The sequence below is a fragment of the Hibiscus syriacus genome, unplaced genomic scaffold, assembly GCF_006381635.1.
Source record: "Hibiscus syriacus cultivar Baekdansim isolate YM2019G1 unplaced genomic scaffold, ASM638163v2 tig00110187_pilon, whole genome shotgun sequence".
In the NCBI taxonomy this organism is placed as follows: domain Eukaryota; kingdom Viridiplantae; phylum Streptophyta; class Magnoliopsida; order Malvales; family Malvaceae; genus Hibiscus; species Hibiscus syriacus.
The window spans coordinates 758,286-783,897 of NW_024062618.1; the positions used below are offsets into that span (position 1 = coordinate 758,286).

Genomic DNA, 25,612 nt, shown 5'->3' on the forward strand with positions numbered 1-25,612 from the left:
GATCATTATCTTTACATATGGAATAGTCGAGTATGTGAATCTAGTTCAGGTCAGTTGCTTTGAAATTAAACTCTAAAGAAGATATTTCTTGACTTTAAAAAATATCTAGACTATAACAGGTTCTTCTTGACAATCTTAAGAAATTAAATCCGTAAAGCTGAGCTATTCCACTAAGGCAATTGGTTATAGAGGAAACTTGAAAGCCCTGGCCTTATGAGTATATTACATTCAAACCATGACATTGCTCGGACACTTGGCAATTCAGTGTTTGCTCCACTGCTTTTGTCAGGCCGAAGACTTTGTGATGAGATGAACCCTTCAGTTAACTTGATAAAAGTGATTATAATGTTAAGTTGTCCCTCTAAAGCAATTGGTTAAATGCCCCGGCTTTATGGATTCAACTAGCCAGATAATGGCAAATTAAATCAAATTTATCTAAGCGATAAATTTTTGGTAAATGATAGACTAAGGGAGTTAAGAAACACCTGTTATAGTCAATTCACACGAGCACTCAAGAGTTTCATTTTTAGACCGATATTTCTGCACTACCTTTGTTAGAGGAGCTTACAAAACTTGAACAAATGGAAGATTTCAGAGAACCGAAACAGAGGGTCTAGTGATTGATAATGCTAGTTGCGTCATTTTGTCCGCATCCAATTGAAATGTCAAGCCAAGTAAAAAGCATGTTGCAATAACACAAAAATGACATTTTTTATGGCCGAAACCTTAGGTCAGCCTAAATCCAACGCATCCCTTTGAACATTTGTCAAAGAGCTGTAACTCTGAAAGCATTAAAAAGAGCTATTGATTCATTTGATATACTTTGAACCCATGTTTACAGTTTGATTCAATTGCGAATAATATTTTACAACATTTTTATCATTTTCCCTCCTAAAACAAAAAAAGGAGAAAAACATTTTCAAACAGAACAGTCTCAGATATGACAGGTCTGTAGAGCCAAAGCTCAGAAAAGAGAATGGGGCGCGATCGATTCCAGGGACCATTTTTGGCAGACAAAACACGGGACTCCAGTCCAAGAGATAAAACATAATTCATTCATGTTGCATGCATCTTAGACATACTTAGGTGCATCACATTCATCATTTTAGCCTACAAGATTTTTACAGCTTTTAGAGTCAAATTTCGACTTCAGGATGAAGGATAAGCGCCTTTAAATAACGATGGTGGTTACTTAACTCAGCAGTGAGAAGCTACACCTCAACCGACTTGACATATCTACAGATCTCAGAACCAATTCAGATCAAATCCAGTTCAACTCAAACTCAACCATGAGCAGCATGTTTCCAGTTAACACTTTCAAGCCAGATTTCAATTTCACGACGGAAGATATCCGGCTGACAAAATTTGGCGAAAGGGGCCATCATTCATTTAAAGGAAATTTACAACACAACTTAAGTCAAGAAAAGTTGTATGTCAATAAACAACCTTCCAATTTCATTCAGAGTCTATTTCAACTTCGCAGCGAAGGAAATTGGACTCGAAACGATACAATTTGCTCGAGAGTAGATTTTAACTTCACGACGAAGGATGTCTAGCTCAAAGCCAAACTTCACAATAAAGGGGTCATCCACGGTTTCAACTTCAGGGCGAAGGGAATCGTGTCCACCCGCAACATACAATACTTGGATTTCAACTTCACGGCGAAGGATATTCAAGTCAAGGCTCAACTTCACGACGAAGGGGCCATCCGCTATTTTAACTCCACGACGGAGGATATCGTACCCACACATCCACGATTTCAACTCCACGATGGAGGATATCGTGCCATTTGAGGCTCAACTTCACGACGAAGGGGCTTCCCAATTTCAAAGCCAATTTTAACTTCAAAGCGAAGGATATTGGACTCAAGACAACACAAGCTCAACTTCACAGCGAAGGGGCGGCTGATTGTCAACAAACAACTTCCCAATTTTATAGCCAATTTCAACTTCACAACGAAGGATATTGGACTCAAGACAGCACAAGCTCAACTTCACAGCGAAGGGGCGGCTGACTGTCAACAAACAACTTCCCAATTTCAGAGCCAATTTCAACTTCACAGCGAAGGATATTGGACTCTAGACAACACAAGCTCAACTTCACAGCGAAGGGGCGGCTGACTGTCAACAAACAACTTCCCAATTTCAGAGCCAATTTCAACTTCACAGTGAAGGATATTGGACTCAAGACAACACAAGCTCAACTTCACAGTGAAGGGGCGGCTGACTGTCAACAAACTACTTCCCAATTTCAGAATCAATTTTAACTTCCCAGCTAAGGATATTGGACCCAAGACAACACAAGCTCAACTTCACGATGAAGGGGCCACCCGCGGTTTCAACTTCACGACGAAGGGAATCGTGCACACAAGCAGCATCCATCTCTTAGATTGGATTTTAACTTCACGACGAAGGATATCCAACTCAAAAAAGGAGTATCTGTCAATAAACTTTCCAGTTTCAAAGTCAATTTCAACTTCACATCGAAGGATATTGGCCTCGAAACATCACAACTTAGATTGGATTTCAACTTCACGACGAAGGATATTCAATTCCAGGCTCAACTTCACGACGAAGGGTCCATCCACGATTTCAACTTCATGACGAAGGATATCGTGTTCATTTGCAACATAGCTCAAGTCGAGAAGGGTTATCTGCTAGCAAAGACCTTTGAGTTCGACTACGCTCAGCTCTAAGGCATATCATTTACAGCATAACTCAAGGCTAGAAGGGTTATCTCTCAACAAAGACCTTCGAGTTCGATTCCATTCAGCTCCAGGGCGTATCAACCGCGTTACATTAGCAAGGAACTACTTTTCGATCAAATTTTTACACCTAGGTCTTTAAATCGAGAAGAAGACCAAGGTCGACCAAGATTGGCAACAAAGAGTCACTTTTCGATTCACCCACGATTTCAACTTCAAGAAGAAGGATATCGTGCCCAATGGATCGACTTAGTGTCACAACAAACACTATCAAGTCTCAAATCAAAGAGAACCGGACAAAAACTAGTTGTCTTTTTCATCTTTGCCCTATTCTTGTTAACATAAAAATGTGCAAAGAGGGGCAGCTGTAGACACCCGTTTTTTGTCCGGGTCTACAAAAACATTTTATTACATTATATTTATTTATTATTATTATTATTATTATTTGTAAGCCCCACACTCAACAACCCTGATTTTGTGAGATTCAGGTAATAAATCAACGTATTTGAGTCTTATTAAAACACTAAAACCAACGTATTTGAGTTCTATTGAAACACTAAAACTGAAGAATTTGAGTCCAAGTAGGACTTTAAATCTGAGCTAAAAATAGGTTTCTTTAGACTATAAATAGACTCAAGCATCAAGAGGAAATGACACAGAGAAAAACGTGAGACCACATTCTAGAGTCTGAAACACAAAGTACCCTGTGTGCTGCTGCTTCACACGATCCCAAGACATTTAAATCCAAGTTCGGGGTTACACCAGTGGTGCAAAAGCAAGCAAGAAGAAGCGCTAAGGATTGGTAGTTGAGCTGAATACACGAACTTTAATTTCCATTTACAGTTTGAAAGGTTTTTTTTAATTGCTTTTGTTGTTTTGGAACGTGTTTGTTTGCGGAATTTTACAATTGTTATTTTTTTCTGCTTTATAAAATATCAAAGCTGACTGTTTTGAAATGGACGAGTTCTATATTTGTTGTGTTTATTTCACATGTTGGTGTTTCTCATGTTCATTTGTCATAATAAATATGAATTAAGAAATGATAATATATTATTTATTTATTTATTTATTTATTATTTATTATTCATTTTTTCTTTTTTGTTTAGTATTCAATATTTTATTTTGTCAACTACCATTTTGTTTATTTTTTCTTCGGTAGTAATTTCAACCGAAGGTAAATAATTTGAATCGGGTTTTTAAATTTCAATTTTCGCAATTAAAGACAACCGGAAAATTAATTGGTACCGAAAGGGCGGTTCAAGGGTGTTAATCATTCCTTGACCGTAACCGACTCCCGAACCCGACACGTTTCTGGTACAACGCAGATCAGGTAAGATGGTGTTCGACCCACCTAAATTTGTTTTAAAGTGGTCGGTGGCGACTCCAAAACGTTTAATCCAAGTCGAAGTCCAATTCGGTGCCCAACCAAAAGACGATCGCGACAATTTCCAATGAAGAAATTCAAAAATGAATTTCAAAAGTTGAAAAAAAAGAAAAGAAAAAGGTTCCAACTTTAGAAAGAAGATCATAGCATGCAAAAACGGGGAAAATATTGATTTCATTGTCATATCTCGCCTAAAAGCATAGCATTTGCTTTTTCTTGCGTCCATATATTTATGCAAGAATGAATGCTGATTTGAGATGTCCTTTCACGAGGGAGGATGTTTGGTGCACAGTAAAATCGACGAGCCCATTAAAAGCCTCAGGTGAGGATGATCTTGGGGCATTGTTTTATCAACGGTTTTGACACGTAATCAATTTTGATGTGGTTGATTTTTGCATTGATCTCCTCCTTGGTTGACAAGATACGAGCTCCATTAATCACACCCATATTGTTATTGTCCCCATAGTACACGCGTTAACAAAATTGAGTCAATTTCGTCTAATTAGTATGTGCTATATACTCTTTAAAAGTATGCCTAAAATGCTTGTGAACCGGATGCAAAGTTTTCTATGTGTACCGATGAGGCATAGAGCACTTTTGTTCTCGGTCGATTGATTTCAGATAATATCATAACGACATATGAGTTGTTGATTTTTTTTTTTAAACAAATAGAGGGACAATTTTTTTTTTAGTTCTAAAGCTTGATATGAGTAAAACCTATGATCTAGTGGAGTGACACTTTTTAGGGATAATTATGGCTAAAATGGGTTTAGCCGAAAGCTATATTTCTTTAGTACAAAGAATGTGTTTGCTCTATCTCGTACTCAATTGTGGTTAATCGTATCTCAGGTGAGAAGTTTTTACCACAAAGAGACCTTCGTCAAGGAAACACCACTTAGCCCCTACCTCTTCTTTATTTGCAGAGAGGGTCTTTCCTCGTTGCTACATCAAGCAATGGTTTGGGGGGACAATCTGTACGCTCCTATTATTTCGCACTTACTATTTGACGATGATAATCTCATTTTTGACGAAGCAACAACAAGAGTGGCTTCAAACACAGAAGAATTGTTGCGACTATATGGTGAGAGATCGGGTCAAATTATTAATTTTGATAAATCCATATTGTTTTTCAGCTATAATGTACATAATGATAATCGTAATGATGTCTGTCGAATTTTGGGTGTTGAAAACTCCTCTATCCCTGAAAAGTATCTAGGACTGCCGACGATAGTGGAGAGAAATAAAAAAGGAGTTGGAGTATGCGTTTTCTATCTCAGGTTGGCAATGAGATTTTTATTAAATCAGTATTACAAACATTACTCCTCTACGCTATCAACTGTTTTTTCTCCCAACAAATTTGTGTACTGAGTTGGAGAGCATAATGGGTCGGTCGGTTTTGGTGGAAAAAATCTGAGCAAGAGCGTGACATTCATTGGTGCAAACGGGTACCGAATGCTTACCAACACTGTTGGGGAATATCAGTCAGGTAGTGCCCTCTATAATCGTCTATGGGCAGGAGCTTATCAACGAAAGATTAAGTTACTTGTCGGGAGATATTTGTTAAATTTTATCCCCACAAAATAGGATTTATTCTATATGAGTGCGTGTCGTGGGAAGCTCAATCACCTTATCTCACCTTTTGTTACGGAAGTCATGGCGGCGGTGCACGCTATTCAGTTTGCTTGGGACCTGGGTTTCCGACGGGTGGTCGTTGAGGGTGACTCTCGAACTGTAATCAATAAGCCCTCTTCAGATGAAAGTGACTTTTCAGAAATCAGTGCTGCAGTATTTGAGGCCTTTTCATTAATAATCAATAAGCCATTGGGCTTGTTTTTATATTATTTTAAATATGAAAATAAGTTTTTAATAAAAATATTTATTCTATATTTCTCAATGATTTTAAATCTGGACCGGACATTGAACCGGTGAAGGTACTGGTTCACTGGTTCAACCGTGTTCAACCGCGATTGAATTCGATTTTATATAAAATAATATTTTTTTTAATTTACATAATATTCAAAACAATATTAATATATATGTAACACTTTTTTTAAGTTTACAATATTAAAAAGTATAAAAATATCACAAGTGATAATATATATAAATTAAAAACCATAAAATCAAGTGAAACAAAATGATTCAAATCAACTATAACATAATATTTAAGGAAAAACATATTAAATAATAAATATAATTATAATCAAAAAAAATAAAATTAGGGCTTAAAAAAATCAAAACAAATTATATCATTTGGTTTAATTTAAAAAAAAATTCACATGGCTAAGAAACATAGAAGAGCATCCCAAAAGTTTAAAGAGTAAAAATATGAGAACAAAACAATCCCAGATGGCTAAGAAACATAAAAGAGCATCCCAACTTACTTCTATAAATAATAGAGGTAATTTGACGTTCAAAATCATGAAGTCTTTTGGTGAGCATAGAGCGAACTATTCTTTCGCTTCAATTGAGCTCAAATTTTAGGCTTCAATCGAACTTCTAATTTTTTTTTGAGTTCGAGCCTTTTCGAGTTCAAGTTTTAATATTATATTTCGAGTTCGAGTTGAACTTGATAAATTTTAGCTCGTGAGTTTTTGAGTCGAGTTGAGCTTACTTTTAAAGTTTTCGAGTTCGATTCGAGCTCAGCAATACTCGAATTTGACTTGGCTCGTTGAACAAACGACGTTGTTTGGTTTAATTTTTTTTAAAAGAAAAAAATTGAATCGACGGTTCAAATCGGTTTTACCGGTTTTCAGCCGGTTCTACTGGTTTTCAGCCGGTTCATTGTCAGACCGGTTTTGTGAGGTAACCGGACCGGACAAACAACCGGTTAAATCAGCCGATCCGGTCCGATTTTGATAACCATAATTTTCTCATATCTATTTTACGTTCATATTTGAAACTTGTTTGAAATTTATAAATATTTTAATAGTATGATCGTTAAAACTCGAAATTTAAATTTTCTTACAAATATAATATATCTTATTATTACACCATAAATAATTAGTTTTTTTATTCAAATATCATCTAATAAAAAATATTTTTCATTTTAACAACCATAAACGATTAATTCTCGAATGAGCACATTTTTCTGCTACCTATGTAAAAGCACATTATGTAGGAAGCGTCTTTCGTTGATGTAGCAGAAGGTGCGTTCCACAGGAAACGTCTTCTGTAGGAGTCAGTCAATTTGGGTTGAAATGAAAGAAAAAAAAAACAGGGGTCAAAAATATAAAAAAAATGTGCATTTTGTTTAAAAAGAGCAAATGCATGCGATACATGTCAAAGACAAGCCCGAGCACAAGGCCAAGCAACGGTGGTGACATGCGTGTATTAGCCTTATACACAATCACTCTCTATAAATACATGTTTAAAAAATTCAAAATGTGATATTTTAGAAGCTCACGGAGATTTCCAATCCTTATATTATTTAAATAAATAAGTTTTCAAGTGTTTAATATAGTATTTTAAACATATATTTATTGAGTGATTAAATATAAAGCTAATATAAGAGCACCGTTGTTGTCCAGTACAATTCATGCTCCTATACTTACATGTCTTCTACATGCACTATGTGTGTGTGTTTTTTTTTTTTTGACAAAATTCATATGTATATATATATATATTATATTTTTAGTCTTTCTTTTTACTTTTCTTTCATTTCAGTCCAATCTAATTATCTTTTATCACATCATCGAAAGGCACCTCGTACAGGAGCCTTTATTTACGTGATAGAAAACAGTGTTAGTTCGGGAATTAATTGATTTTGGGTTTTATAATGAGAAATATTTTTTTATTGGATATATTGAGTAAAACCGTCAAAAGCAAGGAAGAAATCACCCGGCACAGACTAAATTGCCAGGACAAGACCCGGAACAGACTTTCCAACCCTTTTGGAAAAGCTGCTCTCCCATACAGAAGGGCAATGCAGCGAGGTACCCTCAGCCGCCGATTGCGACGGTGATGGGTTGTGGTCAGACGGTGGAGATTGGGTTGAGTTTCCGAGTCGGGTAACGGTGAGAGAAGTGTTCAAGTACTCCCTCACTTGGGTGATTGTCTCATCCGTCACGGTCCAAGCGTGAACCCAGGAGGTTGAACGGCAGTGATTGCAGCCTTCGACGATGACAATGGATCCGAAGGTGGTGAGCGAGAGAGGGTCAAATTCGAAACGGAAAGAATCGTCGGAGGAAGCTCCGGTGAGAAGGCGCATCAAAAACTGGTGAGTGGGGGGACCGTGGAACCACCATTCGAGGTCGGAGGCAAGGATTTTGTGAACGGTGTCGACGTCACGAGCGTTTAATGCCTCATAGAGGGCAAGAACCACCTCTTGGTTCTTGCTGGATTCATCCACAACCTTTTCATGCATGTTAACCAGTTCTTTCTGAGCAATCAAGTAACTGTTGAACAACTTTTGTGAGGATGGATGGAGAACTTTAGGTTTATATAGGGAGAAAGGGAAGCCATATACTCTTGAAATGAATGCAAGGGATGTCAGTATTTTTTTTTAGGCTTAATATTTTTAATTTAGGTGTTTAATTTTTTTCCATTAATATAACTATCTTACTTTACAAATGTTAAAGTGTCTACACAGTAAGGATAGTTACAAAATTCTTTAAAAACCCACTCAATTAATAGTATTTAACATTTGGCCTATTTTTCTCTTTTAATTTTTAAAAAAATAAAATTCATAATTTTTTAAAACTTCTACTGTTTTTTAAAAAATACATTAAAATAGAGGTGTAAATGAACCGAGTTTGAACAAACAATATTATGTTTGTGTTCGTTTGTTTATTTTTTAAGGTGTCTATGTTCGATTCATGTTCATTTAAAATTTTAATAGTATGCTCGTGTTCGTTTATTTATTTTTAAAGGTTCCCGTGTTCATTTATTTGTTGTTAATGAACATGTTCGTTTAATGTTCGCGAACGCATTTGTTTATATGTTCATAAACATGTTCATTTAGCATTCACGAACATGCTCGTTTATACGTTCAATTTTTAGTTTTACCCTTTCATCGGCAAGCAAAAGAAAATGGTAAAATTACGCCACTAGTACTTAAACTCCTTAAAATTCACAATATAAATTTTAAATTTAATCATGTGTTCAATTTAGTCCCTATCTTCACCGATATTTAAAATGTAAAAAAGTTAAAAGGAAAAGGAAAATCGGATAAACATGTTAGTGAACATAAACGAACTGAATACACTTATGTTCGTGTTCATTCATTTATTAAATGACCACAACAAAAATAGGTAAATTTGTACAAAAATTAGGTATAGAGACAGCAAAAAGACTAAATTTCAATATTTAATATAGTAAAGGGGAATCATACATATTTAAACCTTTTACATCATGTTAATAAAAAATGTTAAATTATTTTCATTTTTAACTTTTATTTTTAATATATATAAAATATTAACTAACAAATTTAAACACAATTCAAATTAATATATTTTAAATTTTTTAATATAATATTTTATACTTTCAAAAATACTTTTTGATGATAATATTAAACAATTATATTTTCTAAAAAGTAATGTTAAACTGACCCTTAATAAAGAGACTGACTAGAGATGGATATTAATTTTGGTAAAATTAGCTTCGAAATCCCTTGAAAAATATTTAATCGATTTGGCCTTGTAGTAAATACCCAAGTGGGCCACGTTTCTGAAAATTCATATCTAAAAAATCAACATTAGGCCCCGGTCCTAAGAAGATGGAGACGGAGAGGGCTTTGTCTTGTGCAAGTTGCAACAAAGAGCAAATGGAGATTAAAAAGGCACTAATAATAGTTGGTAGTTCCAGCTTGGAGCTGTCGATACTCTGTATTATTTTTTGTACCAAAAGTATTTTTAACTCTGAAAATGTACTTTTAAAAAACAATGTAGAATAACATCTTCAGGCTTCGATGGGTAGCTCAACCCTTGAATGTCTAATTTGGTGATCTTGATTTTCTATAATTTAATCGTATTATCTTTCTATTATTTAGATCAAACTTGAAAAAAAATACGATATTAAAAGTAATCAAATTAAAATACAAAGGCTAAACGACAACTTATGTATAGTACAAGGACAAATGATGTCAATAAGAAGGGGTTATGAAAAATCTGGAAAATAACCCTAAAAATCAGATCAAATCATTAATTTTCATAGGGATTAATAATACAATTATCCCTTTTAACCAGGGAACCAAGAGCCTTGCATATCCCTATCTATGCCACTGAATGAAATATTTTGATAAAGATAAGATCCACTTGAAATGCTTTTCTAAATAAAACTCAAATTTCTTTTTAAAAAAAACTAATTTTATAAATAGTGTTTAATTAATATCACGTGTTACATTATTTATTTTTAAAATTTTTAAATATATTTAGTTATATTTAAGCATTATTTTCATAAAATTCATTGAACGTTCTTCATTTAGAAGAGAGTTGTTTTTTCTAGAGGTTTCGAATTCGAGCATCTATGTCTATAGGGTGTATGTGCATTCTTATTGACTAAGAACGATTTTAAACAAATACTACCTGATTATCATCCCGGATTATTAAAAAAACATTATTTCTATAATTTAAACTTTTATAGTCAATAAAATTCACATTAAATAGTGAAAAAAGTCAACCCCATAATATATTAACCAAACCATAATGGCTGTAGTTAAGAGTTGGGCAGAAACCTATCAAACAACTTCAAGTAAATTATCCAATGATATTCTATAAACTTCATCCAAATGACATACAAGTGGATTCTACTTTTGTTGTTGACACAACAGTCATTGCATTAAGCAAATGGTTTGAAAAATGAAATCCACATTTAAACTTTATTTTTTCCTAAAAAAGAAGTCCTTATTCCCTAATCTATTGTCAATCATACTATTTGACAAATTATCTTTATTCCAACTTGACAAATTGAACCATTTTCCAAGTTCTTACCCCACTTATCTATTTCTTTTCATTAGCTACACTAACTTTTCAACCCTAAAATAGAAAAAAAAATTATGAATTTATGATCTAATTTAAGTGATTCATATAATCACTTTTAGAAATATAAATTTCAGCATCCAAAAGATTAGGACTCTAAATAAATAGAACGTTCAATGACTAGTTCATACAAAAATTGAATTTTATTGATTTATATTCGTGTTATTAAACTAAGTATATCCATTCATTAGATAGACGTAATACAAATAAAATTTGTTCATATTATTTATGTTCATTAATAAATTTCTTTTTACATAATTATTTAATAAAGAATTTAAAACTCATTTATTATTCGATTATTATATAATTAATAATATTATTATTGTTTTGTATGTTTAATTAATTAATTTTATAATATAATTATTAATGTTTGTATATCATGTTCAGCAACAACTCATAAACTTTATAACTATGATGATATAGTTATTAACAGTATTATCATTGTATCTTGGTGGCCATGATAATGACTCATGCGAAGAACTATCCCTTTTATACTAATTAGTCTTTTTATTTTCGTATAAAAATGGTGAATAATTCTATTTTTATATTTACAATTTTATCGAAGTATAAGGGGTATTATTTTATTTTTATTCTTCTCTTCCACCTCTTCTTCTATTTTATCATACTTCTATGAATTTTTCGTATGCTCTTTATATTTTTTCAGGGTTAATTTTAATGTTCGTATCCATGGATGATGTTAAATTATTATGCTGATTTATTTCTAGTTTAGATCATCAAATTAAATATTGATAGATATTCACAATTACTGAGAGATTGCAGTTGAATTATGGTAAGAATAATTTGTTAACGAGCCATCATTATTATATATATTTTTATGTTAGTGTTGATGGTGTTTATCCTTCACCATCGATAATGATATTTGTTTACATCTATCATTTATCTGAGTTGTTTGATTGAGTTATTTTCTCATACTCTCACAGTAATTTTAAGATATATACTCATTATTTAATAAAGTTGTTATTCCTAAAAGTTGAGTTCGTACACAGTAAAGAAGTGTTTGAGTGTTCATTGTCAAACTGTTGAGAATATTTCGAACAAATATTACCTTATAATAACCCATACTAATAAAAGAATAAATAAAGTTAACTATTACTATTTGAAAAAAGAAATCAAGCTGTTTTGGCCAAACATTTTGAGAACTGAATAATATCACTTTTATGGTATCATATTTTACATTTATTCGGTTTAGTGTATTTTCACTTCTTTTAATTCTATTTTCCCCAAATTATTTCTATTTTATTCATTTCAGTCCTTTCAATACTATTCTTTATTACAATCACTTTTGTACGATTTTAACTTGTTCTCGTAGTCAACAATCAGCTATAACAAATCTGGAATAATAGTTGCAACATCCGCAACAATGATGAATTGTATCTCGCAGGCCATGATAGTGAAGAACCTGAAGTAATAAGTAGTAAGATGACAAGACCACCTACCTCGTAATTAAGTCGTCATTGTCACTGTCCGACAAGCTAACCACTACATCACCAGGGGGGGAATTCATCACGTTCCTCTTTCACAGCAAAATTAATATTCTATATAATATGAATATATGTATACATATATGAAATGTGTATGCGTTTCCTTCTACGTGTAATGAACAATATGAATTTGAACCCAATAATGGCATGAGCAGAAGAGCTCTGTGTTGACATCTAACATTTTCGTAATCTCGGATCGAATACGGAAAAGGATCATCAACAATATGAATTTGAGTTTCTTTCGGAATGGACAAACTATACAAACTAAAAAGCTATGTTGCTTCGACTAATCGTTCTGCTCGAAATACCTGTGTTCAACACATATTCAGACATAGTACGAGGATGACTATCAAAACATGTGAAAACTAAGGCTGCCAATAAAAAGGATTCTCCAGAACAATAGTGTAGTAAACACCGTCCATGCAAATTTTACATACATATTTACCCAAAAAAAATTGAAAAGCAAGAAAGTAGGGGAAAAAGTGAGATTATATAATGCTTTTCGATGCTCTCGAAAATATTGGTGTAGTATGAACATGGACTCGTTGGACAATGATAAGGATATGCTTGAAATTTTTCCTCGATTATGTTTCGTCTCTCTGTATCGGTGATGGAGTAGGTGGAATCATGGTTTCATCTTTACCTCCTACTGAAAACTCTCCTTTCGCTGTAGAAAGTTGCCGGTCTGGACTATGATACTCATTTGAAATCATTTTGGAACTTGATGAACTGGTTGTAAACCTTGTGGTTGGGGTCGAATTGTACCCCGGTGACGAACTAGGGTTGGGACGAAATTGGACGCTCCCACCTTCACGAGGTAAAGGTGACATTGGCAGCTCGTTACCATTGTTTGTTTGTTTTCTTAACAACTTATCTTCTACAATGTCATAAGAATTCCCGGTGCGTACTTCCTGAGCAAGTGTGCACCAACAGCAGAATAGCCATAGTGTGCAATCGCTGGCTCCTGGATTACCGAAACAAAACTTATACGCTGGCAAACTGAATCTCTTCCTCATTTGGATCCTCCAGAAGCCGCCATAACATAAACCGAACAGACAGAGAACAATTCCAGTAAAACCAAGAGCCTCTCTGACAGTCTCATTATCGATATTCACAGCAGCCAAGTTGAAAATCCAGAAAGGAGCCATACAAAACAGGAGAAAAGTAGCAATATGTACATACATGTTCCCGAATCCGAGTCTCTCCATGTTCCACCCAAAGACACAACAGCTACAAAAAACAGAAAGATAAGCTAGAGAAATGTCATTCCAAAAGTCTAGTATCCCTCCACTCCAGAGCGGCCTGCTCTCCACAATTCTCTTGTCATCTCCAGATGCGAACGAATATCTCTTCTCGAATGATTTTCGTCTCGACCACTCTGATCTACTACTTTCACCATCATCAACCACCTTCTGTGCTTCCTCATCCATTTCAGAAACATAATCCTTCCCAAGAGGACTAACAATGGTGTAAAGACCGGCCAATGCTGGTGCAGCTATTGCAAATGATATACATATCCCAACACCAATCGGGGGTCGCTTGGATCTCTTGAATCCCCAGTTCAGACCACAAAGGGCATACTGAGCAAAACAATTGATATGGAGTAGCACAACAACCACCATCATGTGTGCCCACTCATGGGGCTTATAGGTCCCGTTCTTACAGTATACCTTCCTGAGTCGGGAAACATCTACTGGTTTCCATCTACAAAGAAGTACAAGATGGTAAAATCGCTTAGGGTGATGGTACAAACACATGAGAGTAAACAGAGCATTGAGAATTTGATTGTTGACTTCGAACCAGGCGTCTCTCTGGGACTTCTTAGGGAGCGCCTTATTCAACATTCCAGTCATGACGAGGAACAAAATAGCACCCGATATAGCAACACACATGATCCATACAAAAAGGGCCATATTCATGGGGTCTCTAATCCATTCCTTACTCATTTTCATGAGAAACACCCAATCGATTTTTTTCGCTAAAACCCCAGTCAGACGTTCTCGGATCCGATGGCCACTTGAAGAAGCCACCAACTGAGAAACCTCATCTCTTTCTTGAGCTAAAAGCTTGAATCTAGCAGATGCAGAACCAAAATTAAGAAACTTGAGTCTACTCAGTGGAGACATAGAGCTGATAAGGGACTTTCTTTGGGGGGTTTCGCCATTTAGAAGTGTCCTTTGTGACGATGAAACGGGAAGAGAAATTTGCTCCGTTGTTTTATTGTCATTGGATTCCTCGGTTTGCTCTTTCCGATCCCCATTATCACTCGAAGCCATTCTAATATCAAAACAGAACCCTCAAATAAAATCCCAGAAAGATGCAGACAAAGAGAAGCTCACATAAATCAGCTCCTAAAGTGTAATTCTAGAACTGAATTGAAAAAACCCGAAGACACACAATCTAATCTATAAATGAGAAGTTACTACCACTAAAATTGCAGCAAAGCAATAGGGAACCTAAGGAATCTTCAAAGCTAAGTAAACAAAATACAAAATAAATTTGTATCATTTGAACAAGCTCTTAAAGTGTGAATGTAAAATTGAATAGGAAACCAGGGGACACACAACCTAATCAATTTTGCAGTTACTAACCCTAAAATTGTGGCAAAACAAAGGGGAAACATGGAATCTTCAAAGCTAAGCAAACATAAACAAATCAATATTTTGAAAAACAGAATTTGAACCAGATCAAAAAATCTATCCTAAAATCTAAAATTCAGACCTCTGACTTATACAGCATCATCATCTTTTATATAAAAAATTTGTTCTTTAGCATCAGAAGGGTTCCAGGCAAATGAAAGAAAACCATAAATTTGCTCAAATTCTTTCATTTAATGAATAAAAAACAGCGTATATATACAAAAAAGAAGAGTCGGATGTAACGAATTTTAAGGAAGACGAACCTGATCACCTGAAACAGAAGGAAACTTATGGACTGAAACTTAGGGTTAAGGAAAACAGAGAAAGGGCTTCATGAGACTAGATGTAATGGAATTTGTTCAAAAAAGATACACTTTTGCTTTAGTGGAAGCACATGTACAGATGTCTATTTTCAGACTTGACACCACCGTTCGTTTAACCAACGTTTGAATAAAAGTGGTCTTGGTGCTCATCAGATGGCTTCAAACATTTTTGAAAGGCTTAATACTAGTTTTTGTCCCTGTACTTTACCCAAATTCTCAGTTTGGCAAAAATACAGGGACCAAAAGTGGTATTACACCAGTTTGAACCATCCACTATGCATGCAGTCTATGAAACCCATGGTTTTCAGAACCGGACCGGTTAGCAAACCGATCATGCTATCAGTTCACTGGTTTAACGGTCGAATTGGTCCGACCGGTCGGAAGAACCGGACGACGTCATAATTATTTAAAAAATTAAATAAAAATACCAAAAATATTTAATAAAAAATAATTTTTTATATCACAAGTCATATTCAAAGCAAGTCATAACATATATAAGTTAAAAACCATAAAATCAAGTGAAACAAAATGATTCAAATTAACTACAACATAATATTTAAGGTAAAACATATTAAATAATAAATATAATTATATAACTATAATTAAAAAATAAATTTGGGGTTAAAAAATCATAACAAAATGATATTGTTTGGTTTAATTTTTTAAAAAAACAATCTCACATGGCTAAGAAACATAGAAGAGCATCCCAAAAGTTTAAAGAGTAAAAATATGAGAACAAAACAATCTCACATTGCTAAGAAACATAGAAGCGCATCACAACTAACTTCTATAAATAATAGAGGTAATTTGGCATTCAAAATCATGGAACCTTTTGGTGAGCATTGAGTGAACTATTCTTTCACTTCAATCAAGCTCGAATTTTAGGCTTCAATCGAGCTTCTAATTTTTTTTTTGAATTCAAGCCTTTTTGAGTTCAAGTTTCAATATTATATTTCGAGTTTGAGTTGAACTTGATAATTTTTAGCTTGTGAGTTTGAGTTGAGTTGAGCTTACTTTTAAAGTTTTCAAGTTCGAGTCGAGCTCAGCAATACTCGAGTTCGACTTGGCTCGTTTAACAAACAACGTTGTTTGGTTTAATTTTTTATAAAACAAAAATCTCGGTTTTTTCCGGTTTTTTTCGGTTTTCAGCCGGTCCGGTTCGAACGGTTCAACGGTTCTGATCGGTTCACTAATAGCGGTTTAATCGGTTTAGATTAAATCAGACTAAGTAACGGTTCTCGATTGAACCGGTTGAACCGGCCGGTCCGATTCGGTTTTCAAAACATAGATGAAACCTTTTCAGTGGTTGTTAAAGGATTTGCATAAGCTGATTTCTATGTCAGAAAACCTTGTCCTTTTAGACCAACCAAACTTTATTCATTATTTTATTGCACATGGTGATAATTTAATTCCCTGCTACATTCTTCAATTAGTTTCAATCTGTAATAAGTTAATAACTCTGCTAGGACCAAAGAAACTATGCAGAAGTCAACAACCCTTCAAAAACACAGCATGAAGGAAGCCGAAACTGGTGCCAGTGATCTCAATCCACTTTTATCAGATGCAAATTCTCTAGAAACTCAGTTAAGGTACACTCAATATGGCAAGTCAACCCACGTATGCTGGATTAATGGAAGAATCCTTTGGACCATTGGGTTTCCTATGCAGTTCAAATCTCTGTTATGGTCACTAACGTCGGTTGTCTCATCATTTACTTGATCATTCATTGGTAAGTGGTAGCTTTTTATGTTTCCTTTTCTGAGTATTTGGTGTTTGAAACCATTGAATTGGTAATTTTCTTTTCTAGGAGATGTGCTTCCATTGGTGTTCTTGCCACATATGAGTTAGGTGATTTTAATGGATGAATTGGTACATTCTCCTTGGAGTAGTGTTCATAGCCATAAGTTCAGAAATGGCAATTTATGCATTTTGCAATGGAAAATCTCAGATCATGACATTGCCGCCAGATTTCGCTAATCAAGTTTCTGTCTTTGATCTTTTCACTACTGTTCCGATCCTTGTGAAACCGGCTTCGGTTTTAATGTTAACAGTAATCGAACCTCACTTCACTTCGAAATGCATTTTTCAATTTCAGAATTGTAATTTTCATTTTTGGAACATAAAATCTTTGGACATAATGCAGTTCATCCCATAAGGTCAGAACTCAGTAGGCCTTCTGATATGAGATATGCAGCCAGGATATCTTTAGCAATTTACTGCTGCATCGGTTTCTTTGGATACAATCTCGTCGGGGACTCCATCATGGCCTATGTAATGAACTTCGATCAAAATTCGAATTGTGGAATCGGTCTACCATAACTGAAACCGCTCGACTAAGCTACACAATGCACCTAGCTACCAACTTGTGGACTATGGGGTATCAACAAGAACAGAAAAGGTGATGGCAGATTTATTGATGATGTTGGCTATTTTGACAAGCATGATTGCCATAGCTACCAACCAGTGGACTATGGGGTAGCTTTCATTGGAAGACAAGATGATAAAGATTTTTTTTCCTCTTTTTTTGCACTGAAATCTTCTCTCTTATCACCGTGTGAGCATGCTTGCAAAAGGAATCTTATAGAGGATTCAAGGGCCATGCAAAATGTTAAATAAAGGAGCTTGAGCATCGGAACATCGACTTCGACCGTTGAATACCACGCCGTGACTCATGAGGATGACCGATTGAGTTATTTAAGTTAAACTCGGAACTTATAAGTTATACTTTAATCAAAGTAAATCAAAACTTCAACTTAAATTTATGATTTGATAGTCGATACACTCCCGTAGTATTAAGTTGTAGCAGTAATATAGCTGATAGTTACAATGTAACGGATTTGTAATTTAAAAATACAAATATTCTTTTAAATATAAATTATATTTTCGTAGCGTTCGTAATATCTATAATCGAGACATTACAACTGCGACCATGACTGCAATCACAATTTAATATTATGCACATTCCCCATCTCCTGCTTTTAATTCCAGATTCATCTTGGTGTCCATTTCAAACATTTTCTGGGCAACACATTCATATATGACAGCATCACCTCACCCTAACTTGTCCCTTAATTATAAAATAAGTTCCAATGATAAATGAAACGAGTAATTTAATTAATTCCAGGCACACCCTTCTTTCGTTTTTTTAAATATTTAAAAAAATGTTTCTCAATTTAATATTTTCTTATTAAATTTTAAAATAATATCTTTTTATAACACAAATGGTAGCACTAAAAAATTACTTTATTAATGAATTAAAAAAATTTGAATACAATGTTGGTTTAAAAAAATTTCACGGAAAAATTTAAAGTATCGTCCAACATCGACTAAGATTTACGTTGTTGTAAATATAAGAAAATTTCAAACATCCTAAACAATGCACATGTTGTAAAAACACAAATCACTAGGATAAAACATGTTCATATCTATTAGTATAATCATTTAATCGTGATTTCTTTTTTTAAAAAAAGGAACTTAAAAGACGCTGTTTGTAAAATTCATATATTTTATTTTATCAAAAGAATATTGTTTTAAGAATTAAATAAAAACATGTGCTAGATTGAGAAATAATGTTTAAAGGATGCTTTTTTTTAAAAATAAAATGCCCTTCGATCTTAAATTTGTCAGATCCCACTGTCCACAGCTTTATGTATGCACGCATCCAATGCATAATTATGCATAAGAATACAACATAAATTATTGTGCTTTCTCATCTGAAAATGTCGCCGGCCGCCGGAGTAAATGCATCACTGCTTCCTGAGAGCAGAACGTCGCCGGCAAAGTCTCCATCAGTATCCGGTGCGGTGTTTAATGTGTCCACAAGCATTATTGGTGCTGGAATAATGTCAATCCCTGCAACAATCAAGGTGTTAGGTGTAATCCCAGCGTTTGTGATGATTGCTGTTATAGCTTGGCTAGCAGAGAGATCAGTTGAGTTTTTGATGAGATACACCCGTGCCGGGGACACAACAACATATGCCGGTGTCATGAGGAGTCATTCGGGAAGGTCGGATAGATCCTGGAACAAATATGTGTTATGATCACTAATCGTGGCTGCCTCATCATTTATTTGATCATCATAGGCAAGTACTGGATTTACCATGTTCTTCACTGATGTGATCTTTATGTTATATGCTTTGTCTACATGATCGATTTGTCGGTTTCCGGTATTGTTTGTTCCGATTTTTGAGAACATGTTTTTGTTCCCTTAGGGGATGTTCTATCAGGGAATCAACCTGAAGGATCAGTTCACTTGGGTGTTCTGCAACAATGGTTTGGCATTCGTTGGTGGAATTCGCGTGCTTTCGCGCTCCTCTTCACCCTCGTCTTCGTTCTGCTTCCGTTGGTTATGTTCAAGCGCGTGGGTATGCTCCAAAAGCCTTTTCTTCTCTTGATAATCTTCCTAGTGGCCTAAGAACTAAGCTTTAGTGTGCTTAATTTGCAGAATCATTGAGGTTCAGTTCTGCAATATCAGTTTTCCTTGCTGTGGTGTTTGTTGGCATAAGTTCGGTTATGGCGATCATGGCGCTTTTCGAAGGGAAAGCGAATAGTCCGAGACCGGTACCGGAATTGGACAACAAAGTTTCTTTCTTTGAACTCTTCACTGCTGTCCCTGTCATTGTCACAGCTTTCACATTTCATTTCAATGGTGAGGACACTTTGGCCTCCTTGGTTGTATTTGTCACAAAATGGCTCATTCAAAAGGCTTTTAATGAATGATTGCAGTTCATCCGATTGGTTTCGAGATGGTGAAACCTTCCAATATGATATCAGCAGTCCGAATTTCGGTGGTCTTATGTGCTGCAATCTACTTCACCATCGGAGTCTTCGGATACCTTCTGTTTGGTGATTCGATCATGGCAGATATACTTGTAAACTTTTATCGAAACTCCAGCTCAGCGATCGAATCGTTACTCACCGATGTAGTTCGATTGAGCTAAGCATTGCACCTCATGCTGGTGTTCCCTCTTTTAAACTTCTCGTTGAGAGCCAACATGGATGAATTTCTTTTTCCAAACAAAACTCCCCTGGCAAAAGATAACACGGGATTTATGTGCATCACACTTGTTCTTTTAGCCTTCAGTTACACGGCGGCCATAGCCATTCCTAACATATGGTACTTCTTTCAGTTCATGGGATCGACCTCTACCGTCTCCCTCGGATTTATCTTTCCCGGCGCCATTGCTCTTAGGTAGTCTCTCAATCTATGCACTTGCATGGAACCTCTGCAATATTTTTATATACATAGATACACATATATGCATAATGTTTTACTTTGTTTTCCATTACAGGGATGCCTGGGGCATATCGACGGCGAGGGATCGGATTTTGGCGGCGGTGATGATTGTTCTGGCAGTAGTAACAAGCATAATCGCCATTTCTACCAACATATATAGCATCTTCACATGAAATGGATCATGAATCATGATCTGTTTCATGGTTTTTTTTCTCCCTTTTCGTATCACGGTGTATTCTTTCTTTTTGTTGTTTGTTTCATTAAAATCACTTGCATACTATTTTCGGGTAGTCATTTATATTATCCGAAAATATAATTAAATATGTATACAATTGATTTGAATGACTTACGATATTTTCTAGTTATGTTAAGATATAAATTTTTACGTCCCGATTAATCTAGTAAGAATATTTTATACAAATATTTATGATATGAATGTATGATAATGAAATAAAGTTTAGTATGCATACATGCCACCTCTATTGAATTAAACAAATTAAAATAAATATAATTCTCTAACCAATGATTGTGACATGTATTACAATCTGATTAGAAGATTAAATTTATTAAATTAAATTAAAATTAAGATTAAATAGATAGAATGTATAACTAACAGAGATAAATCTATAATTTTATCAATTTTTTAAATGACATATCACCTACTGTATTAAATGTTGACGGCCAGTAGTTTGATCGACAATAATTAAATAATCAGATGATTTGATTAACAAAATTAAAAAGTTAATGATGAAAATGAAAAGATACAATAACTAAGTGATAACAAGTATAGTTTACCCTATGATTTTCTTAGTTTAAAGCCCAAATTTTGCAAAGGTACAAATTTTGGCCTATTCTTAACGCAAATACACATCAGCGCAGGGTATCGTGATGGTTAATAAAATGGCACCGTCGTCGTTTTAAAGCTGTGGTGAAATTTGTTTTTCTTCCACCATCTACTGAGAAAACCCTAAACTCTACAAAATCTAGTTAGCAGTCGCTTCGCTTAAAACTAAATAAAAAAAATATGCTGAGAAGAAATATACGATTGAGGAGAGAATATTTGTACAGGAAGAGCTTGGAAGGCAAAGAGCGTTTGCTTTATGAGAAGAAACGGAAGATCAAAGAAGCCCTTGATGGTACTATTAAATTTTCTTTCTTTTTTTATCATAATTTAATTTCAAATTTTACCATTATTATTTTAATTTTGTTTCGTTGTAGAGGGAAAACCCATTCCGACTGAGCTCCGCAATGAGGAGGCCGCGCTTCGCCAAGAAATTGACCTTGAAGATGATTACACAGCCAGTAATTTTTTAACTTTTATTATGTTCTTAGTTAAAGAAACCCCCTTTTTCATTTTTTTGGCCTTTTTTTGAGTTTTCGTGTTGATATATGACTGTTTAATTTTGGTGGATTTTTAGTTCCCAAATCTCATATTGATGACGAGTATGCAAATGCAACCGTACGAGACCCTAAGATTTTGCTGACAACATCTCGGGATCCAAGTGCTCCTCTTGTACAGTTTGTTAAGGTTGGTTTGTCTATTTTGGTAATGAATACCATTTTTCCTTGATATTTTGCGGTTTCCTAAGGAGTGTTTATTGTAGGAATTGAAGTTCGTCTTTCCCAATGCTGAGCGAATGAATCGTGGTGGTCAGGTGAGTGCAGCATTGTAGTGATGTTCCTATTGGTTGTCTTATTGTTATGATGCTTGTGTTGAATTGTGGGCTAGGGTTTTGTTCTTGATGTTGAGGATATAAAATGCAAGTTCTATCACTTTTGGCACTGGTTTTATTATCAGCAACTTGGCTAAAGTCGTGTTCAGCGTTTAAGTTGAACATTCCATTTAACCAACCTTTTCTTTGAACTATTGCACCATTAGACTTCTTGATGCAATTTTTTCTTGTCGTCTTGTCAAGCTTTGGAGCTACACTTTTCTCCTCCTAGTAATTGATTTGCAACTTTTACCTTTTAAATAGGACCATGTTGAAAGCATTGCCTAGGCCTGCCAGTCATGATTCATATTATGAACACCAATACCTTTATTTAACACAAATTTATTTACTTATTTGACATCAAGCTGGTTTTCTAGTGAAATTTAGAAAGTGATTATCTATCCCCCCTTTTTTCTTATTTGCAGGTCATATCTGAAATTATTGAAAGTTGCCGCGCACATGAGTTTACTGATGTTATTTTGGTTCATGAGCACCGGGGCATACCAGATGGTTTGATCATAAGTCATTTACCGTTTGGTCCCACTGCATACTTTGGGATACTCAATGTGGCAAGTATTTGACCACTCTAGCCTGCACAGATGTTTACTTCGTCTTCTATTTCTTTGTTTGTTTTCTTAATCTAATATTTCCTTCTAGGTTACAAGACATGACATTAAGGACAAGAAATCCATGGGAACAATGCCTGAAGCTTACCCACATTTGATTCTTGACAATTTTAAGACCAAGGTATTCTTATCATTTTACATGCACCATATTTACAAAGCATATGATGCCATTGGGTACAATTTATATATGTGCATACCTGAACCTTTTGGGGTTAGTTCTTTTAATGGTTTTACATATATGCCACTTGTGTCTAATAGCTGGTTATGTAACGAAGCCTGGTTGACATTCATTTTCAATTTATTTTTGCCAGCTCGGTGAAAGGACAGCGAACATTCTAAAACATTTATTCCCTGTGCCAAAGCCGGATACAAAACGTATTGTGACTTTCGCTAATCGGTCTGACTATATTTCATTCAGGTTGGTTCTCTTTTAAATTTTGTTGCATTCATTAGCATTAAAAGGGAGATATTGATATCATTAGTGGATAATAAAATCGGTCAATAACTTGTCGAAACCTTGAAGCGAGTGAACTTGTCAGTTGTGTGTTTTTTATTATAATCATGACATAGATTGTTGTGCCTCTTCTTTCAATGATATGAAATGTTCACTCTCACTCATTGATAGCATGTAAACATGCAGGCATCATATCTACGAGAAACCTGGAGGTCCTAAATCAGTCGAGTTAAAGGAAATCGGTCCGAGGTTTGAATTGCGGCTTTATCAGGTAACTATAATGCCATATCGATATATCATAATCATCGGGTGCTTTGTATTGCAGTTTAAATTAAACCGACTTGCTCATGTTGCAGGTAAAATTAGGAACAATGGAGCAGAGTGAAGCTCAGGTCGAATGGGTTATTAGACCTTACATGAACACGACCAAGAAACGAAACTTCATCGGAAACGACCAAGAATCAGATGATAAAAGAAAGAAAATTAAAGCTTAAGCTTTGGACCCTGAAAATTTTCATATTCTTATGATTATGTTGTTTTATTTAGGTTTTCTTTTATGTTTCTAAGGTTGTTTGAATTATGAATATTTCATGTCAAATTTTATTTAAAGCAACAGTTTATGTTATCAAGGATTACAGGTAACTTTACTTTTTCTTAGTTCTTCCAGGGCTAGTTTCATTCCTCTGCACATTCTCTATTTTCATAGAAGACCGTCTAAAAGCACAAATCAAATGACAATTTTGTATATGTATATGTTACTCTAAAAAATGTCATTTTAGTGCTGTTATTAAAAGGGGTTTCTGGTTCAAAATGTTATTCTACATCTAGTTAAGTTTAAATATCCCCTCAACTTTCTATCAATTTATAAATTAAGTGAATATATTCTTCTAAAATGAATAATTAAATCTTTATATATTATTTTTTTCCTTAAGTAAGCCCTCAACTAGGGTTTTTTATCCGATTATACCAAAACAAAAATTAATACTTAAAATATAATTTTTTTTTTTTTTCCTTTTAGTAGGGAGTGCTTTCTATTGATGTAGCAGAAACCAATCAGAACTTTTAAAGTTGGGCTGGAATGAAAAAAAGACGGACCAAAAATATTAAATAAAGTATATAAATTTTGTTTAATGTGCGTGTCAAAAACATATTTACACCCGCACGAATTGGACAACGGTAGCGGTTCGCATTTATTAGTCTTATTTTCAATAACTCAATTAATGTATGTTTAAAAGATTATATTTAAACACTTGAAAAAAAATTATATCTAAATAATGTGAAATTTGATAATCTCACAGTCAAACATATTGATTTTGAGACCCAAAGACATGTTTTGAACTTGATTAGACCAATTTTTAATATTTATCGGTTGTTTTCTTTTGAAATCCTCAAATGTTATCTTTTGAAATCATCAAAATCCTAATATCAAAAAGTTGTCTTTTATTGTCTTATTGATGCAGCTCTGATTAAATTCATGATCTGTATTTGATAATTCAAAAATTAATATATTTAACTATGAGCTTATTAATTTTCACATTTATATATGTGTAATGTATTAATTAACTGCGACACTAATATTTTTTGTTTAACTAATATAATTTTGATAAACAATAATAAATTTAATCTAGGGCGTAGCAAGGCCTAGGTAGGTAGGCCATGGCTTATCCCATGTCTAAAAAAAGACAAATTACTGATTTAGCAGTCTACTTATTATTTAATTTATATTTTGGCCATTCAACTATTATTTATGTTAAATCGCACTTAATGTTATATTTTGGTTCTATTTTATTCACTCGTCTTTAAAAAATTAACGGTGATGTTAATGTATCATCATAAGATATTGTCACGTCTGAATTGAATTTTTTTTTAAATGTCATGCTAACATCATTTTTAAGTTTTTAATGGTATGTGATCAAAATAGAACTAAAATATAAGTTTATTTATGATTTTTTTTAAATAAATTGAATGACCAAAAAATAAATTAAGCAATAAGTGTGTGACCAAATTATTAGTTTACCCCAAATAAATATATATATGAATTATGTTAAGAAAATTATA

The 25,612-nt window shown here is 34.2% G+C and overlaps 3 protein-coding genes and 1 pseudogene across 3 annotated transcripts; 2 read left to right on the top strand and 2 right to left on the bottom strand.

Annotated features, from left to right (window-relative positions):
- Positions 1-7,935: 7,935 nt before the first annotated feature.
- LOC120217466 (wound-induced protein 1-like) lies at positions 7,936-8,407 on the bottom strand. The gene has a single exon (XM_039214554.1). The coding sequence runs from the start codon at positions 8,293-8,295 to the stop codon at positions 7,936-7,938; it is 360 nt and encodes a 119-aa protein (XP_039070485.1). The 5' UTR covers positions 8,296-8,407.
- A 4,523-nt stretch (positions 8,408-12,930) lies between these two features.
- LOC120217561 lies at positions 12,931-15,717 on the bottom strand. The gene is made up of 2 exons (XM_039214647.1): positions 15,467-15,717; positions 12,931-14,841 (listed from the first exon to the last, which is right to left on the bottom strand). Exon 2 carries the CDS (start codon positions 14,838-14,840, stop codon positions 13,149-13,151), a length of 1,692 nt encoding a protein of 563 aa, XP_039070578.1. The 5' UTR covers position 14,841; positions 15,467-15,717; the 3' UTR covers positions 12,931-13,148.
- Positions 15,718-19,174: 3,457 nt separating this feature from the next.
- Positions 19,175-20,935, top strand: LOC120217562 (annotated as a pseudogene).
- A 742-nt stretch (positions 20,936-21,677) lies between these two features.
- LOC120217435 (U3 small nucleolar ribonucleoprotein protein IMP4-like) lies at positions 21,678-24,167 on the top strand. Its single transcript, XM_039214526.1, has 9 exons — positions 21,678-21,898; positions 21,981-22,064; positions 22,181-22,290; positions 22,367-22,417; positions 22,900-23,043; positions 23,132-23,221; positions 23,412-23,518; positions 23,741-23,825; positions 23,911-24,167. Exons 1-9 carry the CDS (start codon positions 21,787-21,789, stop codon positions 24,046-24,048), a joined length of 921 nt encoding a protein of 306 aa, XP_039070457.1. The 5' UTR covers positions 21,678-21,786; the 3' UTR covers positions 24,049-24,167.
- The last annotated feature ends 1,445 nt before the right edge of the window (positions 24,168-25,612 follow it).

Bases quoted from the DNA above. Each gene is read 5' to 3' on its own strand.
- LOC120217466 (XM_039214554.1), bottom strand. From the start codon at position 8,295: ATGCGCCTTCTCACCGGAGCTTCCTCCGACGATTCTTTCCGTTTCGAA.
- LOC120217561 (XM_039214647.1), bottom strand. From the start codon at position 14,840: ATGGCTTCGAGTGATAATGGGGATCGGAAAGAGCAAACCGAGGAATCC.
- LOC120217435 (XM_039214526.1), top strand. From the start codon at position 21,787: ATGCTGAGAAGAAATATACGATTGAGGAGAGAATATTTGTACAGGAAG. The intron at 22,418-22,899 runs GTGAGTGCAGCA...TCTTATTTGCAG, and splicing joins GAATGAATCGTGGTGGTCAG to GTCATATCTGAAATTATTGA. The intron at 23,826-23,910 runs GTAACTATAATG...CTCATGTTGCAG, and splicing joins TTGAATTGCGGCTTTATCAG to GTAAAATTAGGAACAATGGA.